This window comes from Panicum virgatum, chromosome 7K (genome assembly GCF_016808335.1).
Source record: "Panicum virgatum strain AP13 chromosome 7K, P.virgatum_v5, whole genome shotgun sequence".
Classification (NCBI taxonomy): Eukaryota; Viridiplantae; Streptophyta; class Magnoliopsida; order Poales; family Poaceae; genus Panicum; species Panicum virgatum.
Window position 1 is genome coordinate 47,522,043 of NC_053142.1, and position 25,108 is coordinate 47,547,150.

General features: G+C 53.6%; 3 protein-coding genes across 3 annotated transcripts; 1 reads left to right on the top strand and 2 right to left on the bottom strand.

Moving 5' to 3' along the window:
- Window positions 1-11,685: 11,685 nt before the first annotated feature.
- Window positions 11,686-15,262, bottom strand: LOC120641801 (gamma-soluble NSF attachment protein-like). The gene is made up of 9 exons (XM_039918044.1): window positions 15,090-15,262; window positions 14,265-14,332; window positions 14,092-14,176; window positions 13,846-14,004; window positions 13,633-13,770; window positions 13,153-13,231; window positions 12,845-12,924; window positions 12,558-12,687; window positions 11,686-12,052 (listed from the first exon to the last, which is right to left on the bottom strand). The coding sequence occupies exons 1-9, from the start codon at window positions 15,137-15,139 to the stop codon at window positions 11,951-11,953; spliced, it is 891 nt and encodes a 296-aa protein (XP_039773978.1). The 5' UTR covers window positions 15,140-15,262; the 3' UTR covers window positions 11,686-11,950.
- A 1,935-nt stretch (window positions 15,263-17,197) lies between these two features.
- Window positions 17,198-18,961, top strand: LOC120641802 (transcription factor PIF1-like). The gene is made up of 6 exons (XM_039918045.1): window positions 17,198-17,387; window positions 17,528-17,643; window positions 17,740-17,805; window positions 17,890-17,955; window positions 18,140-18,400; window positions 18,666-18,961. Exons 2-6 carry the CDS (start codon window positions 17,560-17,562, stop codon window positions 18,747-18,749), a joined length of 561 nt encoding a protein of 186 aa, XP_039773979.1. The 5' UTR covers window positions 17,198-17,387; window positions 17,528-17,559; the 3' UTR covers window positions 18,750-18,961.
- Window positions 18,962-19,427: 466 nt separating this feature from the next.
- Window positions 19,428-23,513, bottom strand: LOC120641800 (LRR receptor-like serine/threonine-protein kinase FLS2). Its single transcript, XM_039918043.1, has 2 exons — window positions 20,241-23,513; window positions 19,428-20,136 (listed from the first exon to the last, which is right to left on the bottom strand). Exons 1-2 carry the CDS (start codon window positions 23,455-23,457, stop codon window positions 19,790-19,792), a joined length of 3,564 nt encoding a protein of 1,187 aa, XP_039773977.1. The 5' UTR covers window positions 23,458-23,513; the 3' UTR covers window positions 19,428-19,789.
- Between the last annotated feature and the right edge of the window lie 1,595 nt (window positions 23,514-25,108).

The following is a 25,108-nucleotide window of genomic DNA, read 5'->3' on the forward strand; positions in this document are numbered from 1 at the left end:
CTTCTGGTTCTCGGGGCCTCAAAAAGGTCCCGGTTAATTACCTCTGCAAGTCTAGCTTGCCAGAGTACCTCCGATTAAGCTGATGTGGTCGTCATCTTTAGTCTTCGCTTCACGTTCTCCATGCATGATGATGGTGGTAGTGTAGACGTGGGCATCGGCGTCGTCCATGGCCTCGTCGGTGTCCATGAGCCGGTGTAATGTAGCTGAAACATCAGCAGCACCCGCCCATGTCGTCCGGCCTCGTCGGTCTCGAACGGCGTTGTAGTCGTAGTAGAGGTGAGTAGTTGGTGCATGGTCTCGTGAGCTGGGCCTGAGTCGATGTCGCGGCAGCCTGTCGTGGTCGAAGTGGTTCCGCGGGAAAGTCCTGTCTGCAGAAGTAGTCGAAGGTCATCTTTACGTGGATGCACCTTGTTCCTTTTAGCTTGCTTCTTTTGTGGTGCACGTAATCGTGCATGGCACTATGACTAACTAGCTCGCTAGCTAGCGTGTGCACTTGCATCTCTTGTGACTTCTAAACTTTACAGAAACTGGATCTTGGGTTGACGTGCTGCAAGGCCAGAACAGATGCATCTCGGTGGCATGGGCTGTTCAGAGACGACGAGCTCCAATGACCGGCTGTATGGCGGCGAGTTGGACAGCGGCGAGCCACGGCGGCGAGGGTGATGATCCCGGCGGCCGGCGACGTGGCGGGCTGTTCATGGACAAGCTCCGATCCGACGGCGAACTGCACAATGGCAAGCTGGACGACATCGAGCCGCGGCGGCGATATGGCGACGATCCCGGCGGCCGACGACGTGGCGGGCTTCTCACCGCAAGGGGCGACCATCTCCTTCATGGCGACCACGAGATGCCCATGACGTGCAGAACTCCTCCATGCATGCGTGCTGAAAGAAAGCATGCAAAGAAACAAGAACAAAACAAATAAGATAGATCGATCTCAACCTGAGTTACCAGCGAGAAGGATAGGAGCCATGGGGTCGACGCCGAGGTGCTCGACGGCGACAACGTCAGTTGCGTGGCACCGTGAAGCCGAGGCCGGAACTCCGCCGCAAGCCGCGGGCTCGCTCGCCGGCGTCGTGTGCGTGATGGAGATGGCCGTGCGGCTGTCGTCGTCGTTGATCATGAACTCCAACCGGCGGACGGCTTGGTGCAGACGACAAGGAAGACGAAGACGATGGCGAGGTCGTCGCCGGCGTGGTGCAGACGACGATGAAGACGATGGCGAGGTCGTCGCAGGCGTGGTGCAGACCCGTGGGCTCGACGAGGAAGACGGAGGCGCAAGCGAGGAAACCATGAAGACGATGGCGAGGTCGTCGCCGGCGTGGTGCCGACCCGTGGGCTCGACGAGGAAGACGGAGGCGCAAGCGAGGTTGCCATGAGGGGTGCTGCTGTTCCGCCAGCGGCCGGGCCAAGGCGAGGCGGTGGACGTCGATGACGAGCAGGAGGCGCCACGCCGCTGCCTTGTTCCCCATCGTTGATGGAGTCCTGATGGCCGGCTCGACGGTGCCGGAGGTGATCAAGACTGCCAGACGGCCAGAGCGAGTATGGACGTCAAGGATGAAGACGTCTCCTGGCTTCTCCATGCATATATTAGCCTGGCCGTGGTGATGGTGTTGGAGACGCCGTCTGCTCGGGCATGGGCTGCTTGATAGACGCGGCTCGGACAGCGAGCCTCGATGATGACGAGGACGATCTCATCGCACCGGTGGCGGCTTGGACGACGATGGATGCGGAGAGGATGAGCACGTCTCTCCTGGCTCGTCCGTGCTCCGGCCCAGGTGAAAAGGGAAATCACCTAAACAACAATAAGAATCTCACCCTGGAAGTTGCCAGTAGTCCGAGATGGCGAGCTTGATGACGGCCGGCGTTCCCTCGACTCCGACGCGTGGCTTGGACGACGATGGACGACGAGTGCGCCTGCCTCCCTGGCTTCTCCGCTCGTCAAGGCGAGTCGGAGGTGCATGACGTCATGTGCACTCTGATGGAGATGGGCTGGGGGGGCGCCTCGCCCCTGTCTCTTTCAGCCGCCGGCTGCTCCGATCGAAAAAAAAAGGGTGCCCCCAGGGATTGAGATCCGCTGCAGTTGGGGTGGCTGACTTTGAGCCACTGCATGTGGGGCCCACTAGCGTTGGGGCCCGCTGGCAGTGACCCAATGTCAGCAGCCCCAACGTCAGCTGATCCGGTTCCGCCCCCCAGGGGACGAGGGGTGATGGCCTTTTATAGGCACCTGCTATGGCAGTAGAGGGCTGCGCCGTAGTCAATTTGAACAGAATATCCCTATTTGCTTGCTAGTCAATCTCTATCTCGGTGACCAGATAAACATACACGACGCTCTCTGAGATATGGGTTCAAGCTAAGGCCTCCTAATCCATTTAGCTCCGGGAATACTTGGATCAATACATATTCGCCGAGGTGGTTGCGTTCTGGCTGACTTCCCATGCCAAGGGCCTCTAGAATCTTCCCATGTTTCTAGAACCTTCTTGGATATACTGGCCGTCTCGCGGGCCGGCCGTATATCAACACGTCACGTATTGCATCTAGATACGTATACACTGGCAGCTCCATAGAGACGTGCATGCATGTACTAGTTGCAAGGCCGATATTCATCACGTACAAGTCCATGCAACTAGATGAACTTGTTTTCTCTCTTCTGCTTGCTTTTCTTCTCTTATTGGTTTGAAACACATGACATGACCCATATTAATGTATATAACTCATATGATCATGTTTGAAGATTTGCACAAAATCTCGTCAAACACAATGCACATAAGGTTGTTTCTGGTTTTTTCAGGACCATTTATTAGTTTCAACATGACTTTTGACTGAAATGTTAGTAAATAGAACACATATTAACTTTGCGTGTACATGTTTCGATTGTATGTTAAAAATAATATTATAATTATTCAACTAAAATGATAGTATTTCTCAATAAACTGTGAGGCTACAACTTTTCTACTTTTTCCAGCGTGGTGTTGTGGTGTGCAAATATTTTTTTTAAGCTTGTCCGGATTTTTTTATCAATATTTATGCCTGTAGAAAAAATAAATTAAAAAGTATGATAGTAATTTTTAAGAATCTCCTAGCTTACCCAACGCTAGATTTTAGAGTCTAATTACTATATTACATATTGGATTAGTTTCTTTATAATGGCATGGTGGGCTATATTTAGTCAGACACAATGGTATTTTGGGTCAATTTTTATCATAATGATAGTGGTTGGATTAATTTCTTTATAATGGCGTGGTAGGCTATATTTAGTCAAACACAGGAGTATTTTGGATCAATTTTTATCATAATGGCAGTGGTGGGTAATTTTAATTTCTTTTATTTTCTCCGATTAATGTGAGAATTTCTAGGCCTTGAGAGTGAATGTGGAGGCTCCGTTTGTTGGTCAAATAATAAGATAATAGATTGCATTGCAGCATAAAATTCTATTTTTATTTTGTAAAAGAGAAATAAATTTCCATAAAGTACCTTTCAAGCAAGCCGATGAGAAGTTTACAATGGGAGCAACCACATTGACTATCAGCTGAACTGCACAAACTTCTGAATATTGCTGTACACTGATCGAACCAATTCAGCAACATTGACTGTAGTGGAGAAGTTGTCATCAAGAATGATAACATCCACCCATTTCAAGCCCAATATTAACTTTATGAAGTGCAGGTGCATAATTTGTGCTAGCACCAGTCACCTCGAGACCATGGAGGTGATCTACTCTGCGTGTGATCTAGCTTGGTGATGACGGCGAGGTGAATAGACTGAATGAGGAACAGGAGCTTGCACCTGCGAGGTTCAGAAAAAGGTACAGCAGAGAAAGACTGAAACGGAAGGAATGAACACCATGGTTTTGTAATTGTTTCTCTGCTATGGGATCGAGCCTGGATCTGAAACCTGGTGCGGTGATTCTCCAACGAATCACTGGCCTCTATGAATTTTCTCAGATTTTTTAGATCTCGGTTTGGCTGCTAATCAACTGAAATACAAGGACACGGGGGTGGACGGTATTTGAAATACTGTCCACCCCGCCTCCAGATTTTCTCGATTTAATTTCTCCCTCCACAGATCGAGGATGAGACTGAAATTTTTTGGGTTGTTTCGAAATTTCCTCCTCAGTCCGTGATAATATTTTCAGAATTTTTCGTTGCGATTTGGATCCGCAAATGGAGGGAGATTGGAGACCGGGGGTGGACGGTATTTGAAATACCGTCCACCCCCGTCCCCAGTCCATCACCGCCCGTGGACGGCGTCTTCCCCGCGCTACCATTTCTCCTTGTCTCGCTGCCTCCGGGGCCGTCCGTGTTGCCTTCTACCACCTTGGTGCTTCGCGTCGTGCCCAGATGTGGAGCTCGCATTGGCCGGCGAATCGACGTGCCGGTGATCGTTGATGGCGCCTCCAGCATGGGCGGCCCGTGGCCCCATGCCACGCGCACCAGGAAAGAGGTGGCCGGTGCCCTGGTTCATGTCACCGTCACACCGGGCGCGGGCGGAGGATGGCTCCGGCAAGGGCGCCGAGGCTTGAGTGACGAGGGGGGAGAGGAGAGAAGATCTGTTTAAGCTGACCACTGAGCCGAATGATTATTAGGCAGCAAGCGCCGGTGGAACGACGACTGCCCGACCGGTCAGCACAGAGCGGGAGGAGACGGCACGCCGAGACTTGCATCAATGGTGGCTCATGGCGGCGTACGGGGTGCGTTCGGGGTTGTATGTAGAGAGTCCAGCAACCTCGCCGCCGCTGGCGCCGGCCGGATGAGGCAGGCAGGTGGCGTGCCAGATGTTGCCGGTGTCCATGGCGGCGTCGACAGCTGCTCGTGGTGCAGCTGAAATGGTGCTTCAGTAGCGTCAGGTGCAATCGACGTCGATCATCGGCCGACGGTTGCGCAGGACGGAGCAGATTGATGAACTGCGCATACGCCGCCCGCGGCCGCGCGGCACGGACCTACAGTACCAGGGACACAGGAAGCCTGTGGACCGGCGACCGATCCCGGCTGACGCGTGCCGCCCCCAGCACGAGCATGCGCCATGAGAAAGCGACGATGACCACCTGAAGCTGGCGGCGGGTAGAGCCGCGGAGGGGCACGGCGCGCCAGTGCTTGGCACTCCCATGCGGCTGTGCTGGCCAATGGTGGGTCTGGTCAGTGCAACGAGGAAAGACGGGGGACGGTATTTGAAATACCGTCCACCCCTTGATCCCGATTCTTCCCCAAATTTGAGGGTGCCAGACACACACTAAAATTCCAATAAAAATCATGAGCACTCCGAATCCATCACCGAAGCATGACACAAAATTTCAGACCCTCATAGGATGCATAGAGCGAGAACCAAAAATGAGAAATCGTGACCTAGGGTGGACGGTAGTTCAAATACCGTCCACCCTAAGAATCCAATTCGCGCCCATTTAGCAGACCTACGGGCGCGTAAAAATCTGGTGAAAATTCATGGGTATCGGGATTGAATCTCGTTCGAGGGCATTTTGTTGATGGGATGCCCGCGCACCTCAATAGATGTGTGTTTGTTTTGTTCTGGCTGCTTCCTTTCATGATGCGCCATGGCAAGCTGACGGCAGGATGCAGAAGAATTGACGAATCGTGTATATCTATATATTAAGTAGCCAGAAACGCATCAGCACCACTCACGGGTGAGCCATCCAAAGGCCAAATTTTACTCATTTCAGAATGAAATGGGCTTCTTCAGAATGGTTAGTGAAACCAATTCTGATTCCTCAAGTATGCAGAGAACAGGAGACTGCGTTCCCCAAACGAACAGGTATAGCAAAAGCTAAAGGCGAAACAAGCGTTCCCCAAATTTTCTGGACATTATCTGCAGAAGAACTTTCAACCTGAAGATTTGCACCTCCATTTATTATTTGTGCCAAATTAGAACATCAGCAGTGAAATTGGTACTGCATCTACCACTCTGCATGCAGCTGCAGAGGCCAGTGGCTAGTCAGGCCATGGACAGTTCCTGCTCTGTACTCTTGATACTGATTTGCAGATGGTCAGCTACTCAGCTGAAAGGAAAAGAAAACAGAAGCATGTGGTAGTGGTAACTGTATTTCTAACAAGCTTGGCAATTCAACCATTTAAGGATTATTCTTGATATTAGCGATATGTCCTAGTCAACCTTAATAACTTCACTATACCATCTGTTCAGGCAGGAAAGCAACAAGAACGTGGACCTTACCTTAAGCTTGCAGCAAGCAGCATTCAGGATTCAGAGCAAGTGAGAAAAAGGTATGGCGAAGAAAGGCTGAAACAGAAGAAACACCGCCATGGTTTTATAATTGTTCGCCTGCTATGGGATCGATTTCTGGGTCTGAAACCCGGTGCGGTGATTCTCCATTGAATTCCCAGCCTCCATGAATTTTTTCAGGTTTCTTGAATCTCGGTTTGGATGCTAATGAACTGACATACAAGTGTCGTGGTGCTGCAAACCACAGCCGGGTGGCGGAAGGCACCCGCCCTAGCCCAGAGGGTGTGTACTCGGGGGTTAGCTAGTCTTAGATCGATCTCACTCAAGAACACGATGAACACAGCAAGATTTAGAGTGGTTCGGGCCGCCGGAGCGTAATACCCTACGTCCACTGTGTGTTGTATTGCCTTTCCACGAGAGTGAGAAGGTGCGAGAGCTTGAGTCTGTCTGGGTCTGTTCTAGCGGGCGTGCTCTCCCTTTTATATGTCCAAGGGGAGCACGTACACTGAGCGGGGCCCCGACATGTGGACCCGGCGATGTATTATAAACTACACTTTGGCCTTCAATGCCTCAGATCCGGAGATCTTGTCGTCGGCTTCCGTGCGTAGCTTCTGACCAGGGATGGTCTTGAGTTGTCCTGTCAGAGCAGAGTCTAGCCTCTGCAGCCGCGCGTCGAGGTCATGATGAAGCGCCGAACTACTGACTCAGTCACTGTAGCAGCGTGCACTGTTGCCCCAGTCAGTAGTTGGTCATCATGACTCGTCGCCCATGGGCGCGGCACTGCATCTTTAATGCTTGCCTTGGTAACTGACGAGCCGCCTCGGTAACTGGCGATCCACAGTGTGCACTGACAAAAGCTGCCCCGTGCCCAGCGGCAGCAGAGCCTGCCTCAACCACTCGCACTTAATGCGGGCGGGTGAGGGAGCTTCCTGCGGAAGGCTTTGCGCCCGTGCCCGCGTCTGCGTGACACGTGGCGGCTCCGGACCCCTCCCGAGCAGCTAGCTGAGCCGAGAGCTCACGGGGGTCCGGATAGGCACGTGGAGGTCCCGGACCCACCTGCGGGGGTCCGGGTCCACCGTCACAAGTGCCGAGCATTTTCACCTCTGGGACACGTGGTGACACCGGACCCGTCCCCGAGCGGGAAGCGGGTCCGGGACCGTTGGTCCGGTGAGATGGAGTCGGACCCCAAGGGTCCGGCTGCTCAGCTCCTTAGGGCGTAGTTACGGATAACTACGCGAGTCTTGACACAGTAGGAGTGGGTACCCCAGCTGCAGGGTACCGACAGAGGCCCCCGGGCCCGCCTCGGGAGAGGCAACGAACCCGCAGGTGGGGCCACTACTGTGAGCAACTTGGCTGCTTCTGACGCCCAGCGGTGCGCGCCGCAAGGGTCTTGTCCCGCGTCGTCCATCCTTTGGGTCACCTGCTGCATCATCACGTTTGGACCTGCACATGACTTAAGGTAGATGCTTAGTAGCGTGCCCACGGGTCCCAAATCCTGTTGGCTGTAATCCTTTGAGATAGACAGCTAGGTTCAGTGAACGGAGCTCAAGGGGCCGGCCTTTAGGTTAAGAGAAAGTCCGGACCTCCAGGTTCCCAGTCCTAGGTACTACGGCACTCATTCACAGGAGGTGGTGCGTGCAGGCTTAGGGTACGGAACCAGACTAAGCGGCTACACGGCTCCGGACCTCCCCGGAGAATGAGTGCGCTTCCCTGAACCTGCAAGTTCCCAGGGGTCCGAACCCCTCTCTTCCATGAGGGGTCTCGAGCTAAGTCACTAACTAGCCAACTCAATTCAGACCACAATCACCGCACAAGAGTAAGAAGCCACGTGGGGGTTAGCGCAAACAGAATGCGTAGATTGAAATTGGAATATAACATCCTTAGAGGCGAACTGAGAATAAATTTTTCCTTTATAACTAGATGTACATGAGATGTGCGATGTAAGCCAGAACACGGGTTTATGAGGCCGGAGCTGTCCGGACCTCCGGGCCCCCAGTCTTAGGTACTACGGTACTCGCCCTAGGGAGGTAGAGCATGCAGGCTTAGGGTACGGAACCAGGCTAAGCGGCTACACGGCTCCGGACCTCCCCGGAAGGTGAGTACGCTTCCCTGAACCTGGTTCGCAGAGGTCCGGACCCCTCCACGGGGGAGGCTCACCGGACTGGACCACACGGAAGTACCACCTAGTTACAAAGAAAAATATTTTATTCACTGCTGGGCCTCTAAGGGTAGGACTTACAGAGATGTAGAGTCGTGGGTGCGACCGGAGCCGGCTCAATGTCGGAGAGAGCCACCAGAGTCGACTTAGTGCGACCGGAGTGGGCTTTCCGCCGGAGTGGCTTGGTGCGACCGGAGTCGGCTTCCCGCCGGAGCGGGCTTGGTGCGACCGGAGTCGGCTTCCCGCCGGAGCGGGCTTGGTGCGACCGGAGTCGGCTTCCCGCCGGAGCGGGCTTGGTGCGACCGGAGTCGGCTTTCCGCCGGAGCGGGCTTCCTCACATGAGTGAGGTATGCTGCGAGCTGGGATTTGTCGCTCCGCCGCTCGCAGCTTGTGAGGGGGGCCTTGACGGGCGCCCTGACTCTTGTCGACGTGCAGCGCGCGCCGCTGCCGACGGTGGCTGCTCCACGGGCACGGTTGCCCCTGGCGCAGGAAGGCGAGAGGCGTGTGGCGCGGATGACGCCACACCCTCCGTCATCTCCACGTCGTCGTGGTGGTGGGAGTGCTCAACCACCCGAGCCATGGAGATGGGCAAGAGATGAGCTAAAACTAGCTAAAGCGCCCCTACCTGGCGCGCCAAATGTCGTGGTGCTGCAAACCACAGCCGGGTGGCGGAAGGCACCCGCCCTAGCCCAGAGGGTGTGTACTCGGGGGTTAGCTAGTCTTAGATCGATCTCACTCAAGAACACGATGAACACAGCAAGATTTAGAGTGGTTCAGGCCGTCGGAGCGTAATACCCTACGTCCACTGTATGTTGTATTGCCTTTCCACGAGAGTGAGAAGGTGCGAGAGCTTGAGTCTGTCTGGGTCTGTTCTAGCGGGCGTGCTCTCCCTTTTATATGTCCAAGGGGAGCACGTACACTGAGCGGGGCCCCGACATGTGGACCCGGCGATGTATTATAAACTACACTTTGGCCTTCAATGCCTCAGATCCGGAGATCTTGTCGTCGGCTTCCGTGCGTAGCTTCTGACCAGGAATGGTCTTGAGTTGTCCTGTCAGAGCAGAGTCTAGCCTCTGCAGCCGCGCGTCGAGGTCATGATGAAGCGCCGAACTACTGACTCAGTCCACTGTAGCAGCGTGCACTGTTGCCCCAGTCAGTAGTTGGTCATCATGACTCGTCGCCCATGGGCGCGGCACTGCATCTTTAATGCTTGCCTTGGTAACTGACGAGCCGCCTCGGTAACTGGCGATCCACAGTGTGCACTGACAAAAGCTGCCCCGTGCCCAGCGGCAGCAGAGCCTGCCTCAACCACTCGCACTTAATGCGGGCGGGTGAGGGAGCTTCCTGCGGAAGGCTTTGCGCCCGTGCCCGCGTCTGCGTGACACGTGGCGGCTCCGGACCCCTCCCGAGCAGCTAGCTGAGCCGAGAGCTCACGGGGATCCGGATAGGCACGTGGAGGTCCCGGACCCACCTGCGGGGGTCCGGGTCCACGGTCACAAGTGCCGAGCATTTTCACCTCTGGGACACGTGGTGACACCGGACCCGTCCCCGAGCGGGAAGCGGGTCCGGGACCGTTGGTCCGGTGAGATGGAGTCGGACCCCAAGGGTCCGGCTGCTCAGCTCCTTAGGGCGTAGTTACGGATAACTACGCGAGTCTTGACACAGTAGGAGTGGGTACCCCAGCTGCAGGGTACCGACAACAAGGACACGGGGTGGACGGTATTTCAAATACCGTCCACCCCACCTCCAGATTTTTCTCATTTAATTTCTCCCTCCACAGGTCAAGGATGACACTGAAATTTGGTGGGTTGTTTCGAAATTTCTTCATAAGTCCGTATGAATTTTTTCAGAATTTTCAGTAGTGATTTGGATCCGGAAATTCAGAAAGATTCGAGACCAGGGGTGGACGGTATTTGAAATACCGTCCACCCTCCGCCCCCAACCAATCACCGTCCAGGAAACGACGTCTTCCTCGCGCTGCCGTTTGTCCTTGTCTCGCTGCCTCTAGGGCCCGCCCCTGTTGCTCAGCTCGGTGCTTCGCGCCGTGCCCAGTTGTGGAGCTCGCATTGGCCGGTGACCGTCGATGGCGCCTCCGGCATGGGCGGCCCGTGGCCCCCGTGCCGCGCGTACCAGCTAAAAGAAGGCCGGCGCACTGGTTCATATCGCCGTCATACCGGGCGCTGGCGGAGGACGGCTCCGGCGGGGGCGCCGAGGCTTGAGCGACATGGGGACTGGTGGTGGGAAGATCTGTCTAAGCAAACAATTGAGCCGAATGATTAGGCAGAAGGTGCCGGCAGAACGACGACGGGCCGAGCGGTCACCGCAGAGCAGGAGGAGACGGAACGCCAAGACTCGCAGCAACCTCGCCGTTCGGGGTAGGGTGCGCGTTCGGGGTTGTATGTAGAGAGTCTAGCAACCTCGCCGCCCCTGGCGCCGGATGAGGCAGGCGGCGGTAGCGTGCCGGACGTTGCCGGTGTCCATGGCGGCGCCGACGGCCGCTCGTGGAGCATCTGATGTCTTGAGCCCGAGATGTGATGGTAGTAAGAATGGTGCCTCTTGTGGGCTCCTTGTGGTGTGTTCGTGCCATCGAGGGCGCCCGCGACATCTGGACGCCACGGGAAGGGCACGCTCCGAGTTGAGGTCACGCGCCATGGACGTGGTGCTTCAGACCTTCAGTAGCGTCAGGTGCAATCGACGTCGATCATCGGACGGCGGTTGCGCGGGCCGGCCGGAGCGGACGGACGAACTGCGCACACGCTGCCCGCGGCCGCGCTGCACGGTCCGGACCAGGAAGCTAGAAGACCGGCGGAGGGGCACGGCGCACCAGTGCTTGGCACTCCCTGTTCTGGCCTGTGGTGGGCCTGATCAGCGCACCCCTTGATCCCGATTCCTCCCCAAATTTGACGGTGCAAGACACGCACTAAAATTCCAATAAAAATCACGAGTACTCACCATCCATTACCGTAGCATGGCACAAATTTTCGCATAGGGGGGAAATTAATAAGGATAGGTTTCTGCCCTGGGTGGTCGGTAAGTCCGATTGGACCCCATTTGCCAGGGGCATGGACTCGTAAAAAAATCAAGGAAATTCGTGGAGGTAGAGAATGGTCCTCGTCAGCATTCTACAAAAGTTCAGGTTCTATTATGATGTGTGGACAGAGAAATCGAAAGGACGAGTATGAGAGGGAGGCGGGGCGAGAAATTGGGACGGATAAGTCACTCTGCTTGCAGGTACAGAGCATCCATCGTCCGCGTTAACGGAATATATAATGTAGCTGGCAAATTGTCAGAGTTTTTTTTTAGCAAATTGTCAGAGTTGTGTATTCCGTTTGTGCTTGCACAGCATGTACATCAGACTGGATTTGCAAAAAATCATACATCACAGGCAACATAAACATATACCAATAGTCTCAATACCACCGAACCAATAGATATGTAGCAGAACTAAGCGTGACAAATTTCCTGATACAGATGCCGCCCACAAGTTTTTAGTATGTAATTCACATTACTTCTTTTTACAACTGTTCCTGCTCATTGATGGCATACTTTGAGTGTCCCTTCGCCTGTTTGATCTCCGCATTTTGACCTTGGAAGTTCGTTTTAAGTTAGGTCATCCTCGTCCAAGGAGTCCTCGCCATCATCAGCTGCTTTCTTAATGGCCTGCAGATCACCTGTTGGTAGCTTCCTTGCGAGCCTAATCACCTACATTGATGTACAGAAACCAAATGTCACCATGGATCCTGAACGAAGACAAGTACTAGTAAAAGTAAACAATGACGGAAGGAAATATTACATCAGATAGAATGCAAAATGTTCCAGACTCTAGAATATCAAGTAGTCGACGATCACTTGGTAAGACAAGTGCTAAACGGGATACAGTTAGTTGTTTTCTTGTAAATATTTTTTCTATCGTCTTAATTAAGCGGCAGAGCTCCTGCCTTTTGTTCAAAAAAAAAACTCTATGAACGGTAGAGGCACCATGCATATCACTGCTGAATCAGTGAACACCAGGAATGAAAGATACACCATTTGCGTTTTGTGCCTGCTCTTACTAACAGTAATTTCCTTGTATCCTTGTCCTTGTTCACCATTTTACAGACATGCAACAGATGAGGACAACTTCTGGTATAACCATTTAAACACCATAGAATTGCCGGTACAATACAGGGATGCATGGTCTTTTATAGAGAATAATGAAAACAATTACCACATGGTCAAGGTGATTGAAGGCACTCGATTGACCAATACGTTTGATTTCTTCAGCATCACCTTCCTCATAAGCGGATAACAGTTTCGTTGCACATCGGTTCTGATCGCTATTGAGGAAGGCTTGAACCCTGCAATATGGAAGAAAAAGGAAAAATAATGTAAAAATTTCTCTTACACTTCACGATTTGATGGAAAAACCAAACATGGCAGATGGCAGTATGGCACAAATATTATTATACGAAATTTCGCCAGTGATAGTAACTGCAACAAATGTACAAAGCTTACTCTGAGCAGTCATTGTAGCATTTCTGAGCTTGCTGAAAATCGTGCGCGTAAAGGTAGATGATGATCGCACTCAGATAAGCCTGAATACAAGAAACAACTTTTGAATCAGACAAATTATATGTTCAAGATATCATACTCCATACACGAATTAGCAAGTTTTGTGTTAAAGATGTGATCACAGACAAACTTGCATGATATAAATATCATGTCCTATTTTTCAATATTCACAGTTCAATAATAAGCATGCAGTCTCTGGATAATTAAGTACAGACTACGGACATTATAGTTCAAAAAGAAAACAAGATTACCTTGCATTGGCTGTTCATGGCATTGCACTTATCAGCAGCAGAACCGAGTCTTAGAAAGAAAGCAGCGGCATCTGAATACCTGTCACAGGACCAAAGATGGATAAATGTAAGATGATTATGTTAAAGATTACTTGCAATGCTAAAAATTATGCGAATGCAATTCTACCAGTTATATTTACTGAGTTGGTTTGAGAAAGTGTGCAAGCAGCTACACCCTACCTTCATTATGTGGGATAGTAAATATCAAACTCAAGTATCTTACTAAAATTCCTAGGTGATAAATTTATAATACAATTCATGGTATCAATCCTTTAATGTAGGTTCAAAACATTTTCTGCTTGTCTTTCTTTGTCTACTAAAAAGCTCACTTCACATGCAAGAAGAATGAAGTCAAATTCCAAAGGAAATCATGATTGAGATGCCATATAGATATAGCAAACAGTGTGAAATTACAATAATCAGGCATCAAGGTGGCCTTACTTCTCCATCTTAATGTACAACGCTGCAGCAGCACGATACAAGTCAAAAGCCATCTGTTCCTTCCCATCGTCTTCTAGAATTGTGCAAGCCTCATCATACATTTTAATAGCTTCTTCAGGAGATTTCTCCTCCAAGGCACTGATTTCATAACATTATGTTCAGCACATAAGCTTCCATGTTGTTCATAATTATAAGACTATTATTTAAATTTACCTGGCACCCTTTGCTAGAGCATCCGATGCAGGTTGGGCCCTTCCACATTCACGGTATAATTCTGAAGCTCTACGATAGAAATCAGATACTTCATTCCAGCGTCCAAGCTCCTTCGCTAAAGCAGCAGCAGATTCCATATGCTTAGCGGCATCCCATGGTCTATAAAACTAGTTAAGGGCACACTAGGTGATTGTCCAATGATGTGAATAAAAGAAAGAAAACTGCAGACATATTTCCAAAGGATACGAGGAGATCATTTCTTGTCCTTTCGAGGCCTTCTCAAATGCATCTTTTGCTTTCTCATTGTCCTTTCTGAACCTATATGCAACCGCTTTTAAAGAGAAATGAATTTCACTTATGTGCTCCAGAATGAACAAATTTCTATCAAGAAAACAAGGATGGCAAAGAAAGTCACAGACCAGCTTGCTCATACAAGGAAGTAGCGCTTTTCCAATCAGCATTCCACCGTGTAAAACTCAATTTTGTTCTGCAAAAAACAGTATATTCAAGAGAAATTTGAGGGAACATGCTTTACAAAGGGTCAAATTTGAGAAATTTCGCGGCTTTCAAGCTATAAAGCTATACTGATATGCATTCATTCATGTTTGCAAAGATTTCAAAAGCTAATGCTAATGCAATATGATCTAGTCATCTAGGAGAGTGTACCACTAGGATTTCCCCACCATATGGACCAAAATGAAAGTCCCACATCTTGCCTTTTCCTGCAAATTTGGTTCGCCACGAACACAGCTCGACCAAACTAACATGAACCGAGGGAAATGATTAGCCCTTTCAACAGCAATCCAATAATTACTTGGAGAGCACCCAAACCCCAAACATTTGGGGCAAGTCGGCACAGCCGTCTGAAACTAGTCCCCGAAGCTTATCTCTGCCAAGTGCTTGGAGATCTGATCATCAGCAAGACCCCGAAATCAGCGGCGTGACTTTGCACGAAGAGGTGAAACTCATTACCACAGGCGGACTAGATCCAGGAATTTCCGGATCGCTCGAGACACCCTCCGCACGGAAGTTTGACACGATCGGCCGAGAATTACAGATCGCTGGGTTCCAATCAGACGCACTAGGGACCCAAGCAGCTTCGATTACTTGGCCTAGACGAAACGAAATCCCCCATTCCGACGGAATACGCGCGAAACAGCAATCAGGTTGCTCGCAGATCAAACGGAGCAGGAGACCTCGAAGGAAACAGCAGACGAAACTAGAGAAAGCGAAGAAGGGCTCACAGCTTGTCGGCTTTGGTCATGAGCTTGTCGGGGTCGGACGAGCTCGCCATGGCCGGGACCGCCGCGTCCGCTCCGCCGCTGCGCAGCCCACAGATTCCCACGCCTTGCTGGTTCGAGCAGTTGAGCTTTGGGACAGCTGCCGCTCGCTGGATGAGGACGAGGGATCCGGCACCTCGTTGAGATTCGCGCTGGGGGGGCGTCAATCTCGATCCCAGCATCGCGTCGCTGTCGAAATGTTTGGGCTCCTAGGGAGCTCCAGCCCATCAGAAACATCCAGGCCCATTAATAAGATTATACGGCCCAGCCCAAAGGCCGAAGACTTCCCCCACATCCATACCGCCAGCCCATTAAAAACACTTTGCGGCCCCTCCTGTCCCACCGCATCTCCAGGCACGGGACCATTGACCATGGGCCCCGCTGCCGCTGTGCTCCTCCACGGCGTGGCGCGGTAGAGGCTATACGTCACGCACCCTACAAAATCTGAATCCATCGTATGAAGAGCTTGCGCTTCTTCTTGCTCCTGCATTGACGCTGCTCGCTGGGTTGGGGGCTCGGGGCAGGAGGTGAGAGGAGCGGCCTACGGCGAGGTCGCTGCTGGTCGGGGTGGTGGTCGAGGCCGGTGGCGAGATTAGGGTTTCGGGGTTGCCGGATAAAGAGCTCCAATGAGTGCCGGCGTTAGAAGAGAAGGTGTGGGGGAAAGAAGAATTGACAGGCGATGGACGGTGGTGTGAGGGCGGGCGGCGAGGCGGCGCTGTGAAGCGCTGGCGGCTAGGGTGGTAGACGTCGACAGACGGGTCAGATCACGAGCGGAGCGTAGTGCCGGAGAGGTTGGGGGATGTGTCGGTTTAAGGTCTAGGGTTTAACGGGTCATAACTCGTGCACCTGTTGCGCGTGCGTGCGTTGTCCCCACCCTGGCGGCCCGCAGAGGACTGCTGGGTGCACGAGTTCCGCTTCCGCGTCGCGCCAGGGAGGCATGCCGGCGACCTGACTCTGACTGGCCGTGCGTGCGGTGCGGTGGCGCACGCGGATTCCCAGCGCACGGATCTGACGGGCGGGCGAGGACAGTTGGTGGGTGCAGCCAGCTAGTCGGAGCCGCCGGGCGGTGGTGGGCCTGGCACACGCAGGCACCGGCCCGGCACGCACACATGCGCGATCAGATCACGCGGCTTGCAATTACATCTCGATCGGGTGGGTTTGGTTACGAAAGCAAGCGACATGGCGGTGACTGCCTCTTTGTTCCCTTCCTGCGCCTGCCCGCGGCCGGCCCTCGCCATGCCGCCGCCGGCCGGGGAATCGGCGTGCGTGCGTGCGTGCATGGGCGCGTCGTGGACGGTCCCTTCCCCTCCGCCTCTGGCCTCTCCATGCCCTCGCGCGCGCATCGCGTCGCGTGTTTTGCGGGGGATAGAGCGAGGCGCAGCATGATATGATAGGAGCGGAAAAAAACAAACAGATCGGATCGGAGGAGAGATTGCCTTCTTTGGTCGCATCTTGCTTCGCCATCCTCGACTGCTAGCTAGCTGCATCCTCATTGTTCTCCGGGGGTCTTTTCACCGTACCACCAGTCCACCAGTGCATGGGCCGTTGCTCCTGTTGTTAGGTGCCTTGCCTAGGTGGCTTCTTCACTCGCTCGCAACTTTGCATTGTCACATATGCATGCTTCCACATACTGATTGCGATTTACTCTGAACCTGATTTCATCTTTACAAAAAAAAACTGATTTCAACTTACTGCACACTTTGTCATAGCTATTCTCTATGCAGAAAGCTACTGCGAGCTAGTGAACAAGCAAGAACGAACTGCGCCTCGGTACTTTGCAGAAGCAATAGGTTCAGACTTCATGAGGTCCAGAGGCTAGTCGCCTTTTTCGCACGTCAAGTTTGAGCCATTCCCTGGTAAGGTAGGTGAGGCGATTGGCCAAATGGGCGCTGAATAAAACCTGTAAACATGCACGCCTCCGTCAGAGACCCAGATAGTACATGGTAGCGGACGTCAGTCCAAGCAAGAAATTCCACGCCCGGTGAAAGATAAGGATGGTGGTATAGGCACACAGTCGCCCAGTCCTGCCATGACGCAAAAGCTTGCAGGAATCAGATGGCATAAATACTATCCAGGGCCAAAGGTTGGAGGGTCGAGCAGACCTGGCCATCAGGGTCATCGAGAAAGCTCTCACGCTCCCCCATTTCTATAGGCTATAGCCTAGGTAGGGCTGGACCAGTCAGGCACGCAAGCATCCATCGGTTCATAAGAGGCGGTGGTGGCCATGGAGGGAGCCAAGTAGAAGGCACATCGCAACGAACGGTATGAATTGCAAGGAGAGAACATGGTTCCGATCCATCATCGCCCGTCGCACTTCTTATGCTTCTGAAAGTTTTGTAGTCGTTCTTGTTCAGAACAAAGTTCTCCTTTCTTAGATGCATTATTGCGTGTCCTCTTGGTAGGAATCTGGTGAGCAAGTTCTTCAAGAGCTCACATGGAAGATGGCAGTGTTCCAAGAAGGTCTACTCCCCCTACTCGTAGAAGCAGATCTGCTGAGTTTCACAATTTTTCAGAAAGGGTATGTTGCTATCTTGCATATACATCGAATCATCGATCATGACCAGTTTATCCGCATTTGGTGTCGTTTCTGATCTTTTATTTGAAACATTTATAGAGGAGAAGGGATAGGATCAACGAGAAGCTGAAGGCACTGCAGGAGTTACTTCCAAATTGCACCAAGGTATGTAATATGAGTTGCGTCTCTTGCCATTTCTCTTCGGCATTTTTTTTGTCTGAACTCAGATCGAATATATAACTTGTTCAGACCGACAAAGTGTCTATGCTAGATGAAGCGATCGACTACCTTAAATCACTTCAGCTACAGCTTCAGGTACTGAATAATGCATCATATCATATGCACAAGTTGGTCACAGTGCACAACATCGTTCTTATTTCTCTCGCTCTTCTGCATCCTTTGCTGTTATAGCAAGTTAACCTGCAGATCTGCTTCAGATAGCCTTTTATCTGAACATACAAACTATGCAATGCAAGTTCACTGTTAAATTTGAACACAGATGCTGGTCATGGGGAAGGGAATGGCGCCGGTGGTTCCTCCTGAGCTGCAGCAATACATGCACTACATCACCGCTGATCCTTCCCAGATGCCACCATTGCGCCCTTCCGGCCAGCAGCCTCGGCCATTTCAGATAACTCAAGCTAACTCACAGCGACAATCTAACGTCGAGTCAGACTTCTTGAGCCAGATGCAGAACTTACACCCTTCTGAGCCGCCTCAGAACTTCCTCAGGCCACCAAAATTACAACTCTATACCCCGGTAAGAGGTTAAAAATATGGCTATCATTATTAGTTTGAGCTTCTTTTTGCTGGTCTTTATCCTGATGTAAATTTGTGTTGTATGTCCTAGATTATTTGACGACTTTCGAAATTAAAGATTTTTTCGTTTCTGGAGAAATAAGAAGTTTTAAGCTGCTAGATCAGGGATATATAGCTCAGATGCTTAAACTGTCAGAACTTTGCATGAACAGTGATGGGCTGCTAGCAACTCATCATATCTCATGAGAATATCGTCCCTGATTCAGGAACAGAGAGGCGGCCTTGCTAGCACGAGCCACAACGGTGGCTGGATTCCTGAGAGGAGTTCCTCCTACAACTTCATGGAATGATGTGCTTCTGATTACAAAATTTGACTCCAGACGCATGCTGCCTTGTGATCTGAAGAGAGCTTTCAGTCTGGGACGTGCAGTGTTCGTTGTTCTTCATCAGAGAAGTTCATGAATGTGTTGCAGTTAACTAGTAGTTGTGTTCTTAAATAAAACGTTGTGACTGTGATGTTGCTCACTTTGCTATCTGAATGGATCTCACCCTTGAATTCCCATTCATGTTGTGCGGTTGTGCCCCCATGCAAAGCCTGATAGAACCTCTTTGTGGTGTCTATTTATCCAAGCAGCAATCTACTACTGTTTGTGTTTTCTGACAGTCCAAGGAACATGGCTACCTAAAATCCAGTTCAACAGCATAATTGCAGCTTCAGCATGCAATCACAAGGTTTTACACACACACACACAGTGCAATAGCCATACTAGCACTCTTCTTGTCTTTGCACTCTTCAGAGGGAAGAGAGAGAGGGAGAGTTCAGGGACATTCTTCTGCCCACCAATGAGCTGTTGCCGGCAATTCAAGCGACACATCTACTCCTGAGGTCCTGCAGTTTTGCATTATCATGTTTGATGTGATGGACGCTTTTGTTTGCATCCAATCCAGGGAGATGAATAATATATCCTTTCCCCCCACAACTTGACCGAATCTTTCAGCTTCCATTCTTCTGCGTATGCAGGAGTATGTTGCTGCACTGAAATTAAGAGTCAAAAGCAGAACTTGTGGTGCCACTTCAGGTCCATACCGTCAGGCAGCATGGGCTTGACTGATTTCAGTGAACCATTCCTAGGGTAAATAGCCAAATACCAGCCCAGGAAGTAGCCTGGAATCTAGCTCCAAAAAAAGGCTTACTGATTCAGTGATTCTTAACAAAATCACCATTTACAATTACACCCGCGGACATTTTGATGTTCATCTGACTCTCGACCTCATCAGCAGAGTTTTTTTAAAAAAAAAGGAACTTTGAAATCCATTATGATTCAGCTGAATCGCTGATCAGCAGAGTTTGCCATTTCTGAATCTCACATTCGCGTTTTGCAGCAGGCACCTAGTCTTGTCCGCAGACCTTGCTCATCTTGAGCAAGGCTGAAAGCACGCTGTCCATGTCAGGCCGGTCCGCCGGCTCGAACGCGGCGCACGACAGGGCCAGGCTCAGCACGTCCGCCGCCGTGGACAGTTCGCCCTCGGTGGCCACCTTCATGTCGGGGTCCAGGACGTCGAGCACGCCGTCGAGCCCCCTCGAGAGCGCGTTGTCCACGTACTGCTGCAGCGTCAGCGGCACGCCGCCCTCCTCGATCGCCCCGGTCGGCCTCCGCTTTGTGAAGAGCTCCATCATCAGGACGCCGAAGCTGAACACGTCTGCCTTTGGCGACACCGTCCTCATGTACGCAAATTCTGCGCAACAGGATACACAGGGAACAACAATTTTAGGAGACGTACGTGTCAAGAACTTTCAGATTTAGCGAGATGAAATGGTGCTAGAACGCCATGTAGATTACCTGGTGCCATGTAGCCGACGGTGCCCCGGAACGCCGACGACGTCGCCGACTGCGCCGCGGAGGCGTCGCCCGTCAGGTGGACGCCCAGCATCCTCGCCGTGCCGAAGTCGCTGACGCGCGCCTCCCAGTCGCCGTCCAGCAGCACGTTCGACGGCTTGACGTCGCAGTGCACGACGGGGAAGTCGTACCCGCTGTGCAGGTACACCAGCCCGTGCGCCGCCGAGACGCACACGCGCAGCCGCTCCGCCACCGTCCACCGCCGCGCGTCCCGGCCCGGGCCGTGTATCGCGCCGTCGAGATCGCCGTTGTCCATGTACTCGAGGATTAGCGCCTTGATCCTGCCGGGTTCGCACGCGTACCCGACCACGCGCGCCAGGTTCTTGTGCCTCAGGCGGCTCAGCGTCGCGAGCTCGGTGAGGAAGGACTTGTCGGACTTGGCCGGGAACTGCGCCAGGTTGAGCCGCTTCACGGCGACCACCTTGCCGTCGGCGAGCACGCCCTTGTAGACCGTGCTCAGGTTGCTGCTCCCGATGACGCTGCCTTCGTCGAACGAGCCGGTGGCCGCCTCCAGCTCGCCGTGGCTGAACTTCCTCAGCTCCGGCACGACGAAGTCCTCCGAGAAACTAGCAGCACGATTAGCGGCTGCCTTCTTCTTCTTGTACCTCCGGTAGCCAAGGAACAGACTCATCAGAATCAGCGAGAGCAGCAGCACGGCGAGCACAAGCAGCACCACTAGGATGACGAGCCCTGTCCTCGAGAACCCCTGCTTCCCGGCGTGGTGGCAGGGAGCCAGAAGCTTCCAGCCGCAGAGCCCGGGATTGCCCTGCAGGCTCGACACGCTCATGTTCCGGAACACGCCGGCGTCCGGCACGGGGCCCTCGAGCTGGTTCGACGAGAGGTTCAGCGACCTCAGGCTCGTCAGGTTCGCCAGCGCCGCCGGTATGGCCCCGGTGAACGCGTTCCTCGACACGTCCAGCGTCTGTATGTGCTTCAGCGCGCCGATGTTGGCAGGGATCTCCCCGTCGATGTCGTTGCCGGAGATGTTCAGAGTTGTGAGAACGTCGAGCTTAGGGAAGAGGCCTGCCGGGAGGGCGCCGGTGAGGTTGTTGGCGGAGAGGTCGAGCGAGTAGAGGTTCTTGCATCCGGCGAGCGTCGCCGGGACGCCGCCGGACAGGCGGTTGTTGGACAGATCGATGGCCTGGACCATCGTGAGGCCGCCGATCTCCGGCGGGATCGGGCCGGTGAGCATGTTATTGGACAGGTTGAGGTACATCTGCATGGTGCTCATTTTCCCGATCACTGCGCGGGGGATGTCGCCGGTGAGGCGGTTGTGGGAGAGGTCCAGCGTGAGCAGCTGGTCGAGGCGGCCCAGCGCGGCGGGGACCGTGCCGTTGAGCGCGTTGTTGGACAGGTCAAGGTAGGACAGAGACCGCAGGTTGGACACGGCGTCGGGGATCGGGCCGGCGAACCTGTTGGACGCGACGCTGAGGAAGGTGAGGTTCCGCAGCTCGAAGATCTCGTCGGGCAGCGCGCCGCCGAGGCGGTTCTGCTGCAGCGCGAGCTCCTGGAGGGAGGACATGTTGGAGATGCTCGCCGGGACGCGGCCGGCGAAGCGGTTTCCCCGGAGCTCGAGGCCGATGAGCTTCGTCAGGTTGCCGATCTCCTCCGGTATCGCCCCAGACAGAGCATTCCTCTGCAGCTGCAGCAACCGGAGCTCGCTAAGACGGCCGACGCGAGGGCTCAGGCTGCCGGTGAAGCTGTTCCCGGCCAGGCTTAGCGTCCGGAGGTTGCCGCAGTCGAACAGGTCCTCCGGTATGTCGCCGGACAGCTTGTTGTCGAGCAACGACAAGAACATGAGGCTTTGTAACCTGCCAAGTCCCACAGGCAAGGGCCCCAAGAACTCGTTGGAGCTCATGCTCGCGTTGGACAGCAGCGTGCAGTTGGTTATGCTCGGCGGAATTGGGCCGGAGAGCGAGTTGTTCTGAATGACTAGTTGCTGAAGGTTCTTGAGTGACCCAATGTCCTCCGGAAGAGGGCCGGACAGGGAGTTGTAACTGAAACTCAGGTATGTCAGGTTGACGAGATTCGTCAGCGATGCCGGCAACCTTCCGGTGAGCCTGTTGATGTGGAGCCTCAGATTCCGAAGCGACCGTAGCTCGCCGAGCTCGGTCGGGATGGAGCCGGTGAGCTGGTTCATCGACAGCTGGAGCGACAGCAGAGACGTGCATCGCCCGAGCGAGCCGGGGATCTCCGACGAGAGCGCGTTGTCGTACAAGCGCAGCACCTCGAGGTTCGTGAGGTCCCCGAGCTCGCTTGGGATCGCGCCGGTGAAGTTGTTGCTGTACATGTTGAGCAGAGTCAGGTTCTTGCACCGGCCGAGCTCCGGCGGGATGGCGCCGGAGAACCGGTTGTCAAACGTCTGGAGAATCTTGAGGTTGGTGAAGTTGGCGAACCCGCCAATCGAGCCGGAGAACTGGTTTTCGCTGACGTCCAACGTCTCCATCAGTGTGAGCTTCGCGAAGGACGGCGGTAGCTCGCCGTCAAGATCGTTGTGGGCGATGACCAAAATCTTGAGATTGGACAGGTCGCCGATGCAGTCAGGAAGCGCGCCGGTGAGGTTGTTGTTCTCCGCGCCGAACGCCCACATCGCCGAGCAGCCGCAGAGGCGGCCGGGGATGGCGCCGTGGAGCGTGTTGTTGCCGAGGTCCAGTATCTGCAGGCTGGCTAGGTCGCCGAACTCGGCGGGGATGCCTCCGGTGAAGCTGTTGTCGTAGAGGACGACCTGCTCGAGCTCGCCGAGGCGGCCGAGCTGCGGCGGCACGGCGCCGGCGAAGCGGTTCGAGGTGAGGTCGAGGACCTGGAGCGTGGAGATGTTGCCGAGGAACGGCGTGAGCGTGCCCCGGAGCCCGGTCTCCAGGAGCTGGATGGACGTGACGTGGCCGGCGACGTCGCAGGCCACGCCGGTCCAGTTGCAGTGCGGCGGGAAGCCGCCGGTGGCGGCATGGCTTGCCCCCACCGTCCAGTTGGACAGCGCGCCGAGCGGGTCTGCCACGACGCCCTTCTTGAACTCCAGCAACGCCTCGAGGTGCACGGCCACCGACACGCCGGTGACGGCGGCCGCCGGCGCCGCCCAGACCAGCGCCGCTACTACTAGCAGCGCTGCTGCAACGACATTTGGCATTGGAGTGCGATGGCAATCGATCTTACAGAATGCCATTCCACTTCCAATTTTTACTGATCCTCTCCAAACCGCCGTATGATCGTTGATCGAGTGAGAACTCCGGCGAGCTTATAAAGACGGGCGCCGAGGCGGGGTCGTCGCATCGCATCAGAGGCAGTGAAGTGAAGTCAACGCGCTGCCGAGCAGCGTCAAACGCGCGACGGGAGAGGATGGGTTGACTCGGGGTGTGGCTGGAATCTTGCGGACGAGGGCGAGGACGAGGTGGGACCATGCGGTACGGACGGGGCGCAACGGACACGCCTACATGCGACAATGAGAGGCTACGGTGCTGCGATCCTGTACCGGAGTTCAGATACGGTTGCCGTGCCGACATGCGCGGCGGTGGCCTACTGGCCTGGATGCAAACGGCTGCCGGAAAAGCACAGAAATTTCCTGCCAAACTTTCCGGCGTGCTGCGGCGCCGCTTTCTGAACAGCGGCGCGGCGAAGAGATGAGAGGGACCTCATCTGTTCGCTGCGAGCTGCAGAACGTTCAGCAAGCTCTGTTCATCTTTGCGTGTTGGGGGGTTTCAAGTTCAGACTTCAGATCAGGCAAAGGTGAGCATATGGGCATCGCTGTAGGTTGTGGACATCTTCGGCAGCAGTGAAGTTTCAGGTTATTTCTTCAGTGTTTATCTGCGTGGATCAGTGGGAGCAAACTAGTCTACTTGCAGAAAACAGGATACATTCTGTTGGTGTCCTGCAGATTAAACAAAGATGGTCAGACCTGATTGTTATTGAATGCGGCGTGTTAGCTGTCCTTGCTTTATCTCAAAGTATGCATCATCTTGACTTTTTTTTTCTTTTTCGCTAAGAGTCAATTTCATGGGTTTGCATGATGGAATCTACATATGTTTAGTCAGTTTAATCAGTACGCATGCCGTCTGCGGTCTGACGAGGCAAAATGCTTCTTCTTCCCATCTGTTTCTATTAGGTCGTAGGGAAGACTTGGCAAGGATACAAAGCAAGGGCCGATCGATACGCAGTATCACCTGTTGGGTCATTTTGAATTCGATTCGCGTGCTAGGTTGGCTAGAAACCAGGGCAGTCGCCAAACAGGGCCCGTGGGCCGTACAACTTGCCGAGGGGAAGGATTGTTAGCATGCTTCCACTGTCATAGTGTCTCTCTATCATTATCAAAGCAGCAGATTGCTGTGATTCGTGATTACTGAATAACTCCCTCAAAAAAGGTGATTTTACTGAATAACTGTCGGACATGTAACCAAGTTGCAGAGTTTCCCTAAAAAAAAAAGTTGCAGAGTTGGTGGAATCTTTCAGGGGCGAAAAACACGCGTAGAAATACAGTCGCCAGCTGGTGTCGTTTTGGTCTGCTCTAGGTCAAGTTGCATCGATAAATCATTCCCTCCACCACGATTTCAGTCTGCGAGGGCGCGTGCAGGGCGCGAGGGAAGGAACGGCCAATAACCAGCAGGCAGGGCGTCCGGCGCGGCGGCGCCGACGCCGATCAAGGCCTCGTGCAGCTCCACCCGAGGGGTGTGAAGTGGAGGAGGAGACGGCCGAAAACCAGTGGCGGCGGCGCCCGCCGCGGCGTGTGGATCGCAGGTTGGGCGTTCGGTTTGGGACGCTGCCTGCCTGCGGGATGCGGGGGGCCACTGGCTTCCGGGGGCCGGATCGCACGGACAGGACCG

Bases quoted from the DNA above. Each gene is read 5' to 3' on its own strand.
- LOC120641802 (XM_039918045.1), top strand. From the start codon at position 17,560: ATGGAAGATGGCAGTGTTCCAAGAAGGTCTACTCCCCCTACTCGTAGA. The intron at 17,956-18,139 runs GTACTGAATAAT...ATTTGAACACAG, and splicing joins CACTTCAGCTACAGCTTCAG to ATGCTGGTCATGGGGAAGGG. The intron at 18,401-18,665 runs GTAAGAGGTTAA...TCCCTGATTCAG, and splicing joins AATTACAACTCTATACCCCG to GAACAGAGAGGCGGCCTTGC.
- LOC120641800 (XM_039918043.1), bottom strand. From the start codon at position 23,457: ATGGCATTCTGTAAGATCGATTGCCATCGCACTCCAATGCCAAATGTC. The intron at 20,137-20,240 runs GTAATCTACATG...CCTGTTGCGCAG, and splicing joins CGTCGGCTACATGGCACCAG to AATTTGCGTACATGAGGACG.
- LOC120641801 (XM_039918044.1), bottom strand. From the start codon at position 15,139: ATGGCGAGCTCGTCCGACCCCGACAAGCTCATGACCAAAGCCGACAAG. The intron at 14,005-14,091 runs GTATCCTTTGGA...CTAGTTTTATAG, and splicing joins GGACAAGAAATGATCTCCTC to ACCATGGGATGCCGCTAAGC. The intron at 12,925-13,152 runs GTAATCTTGTTT...TCTTGTATTCAG, and splicing joins CCATGAACAGCCAATGCAAG to GCTTATCTGAGTGCGATCAT.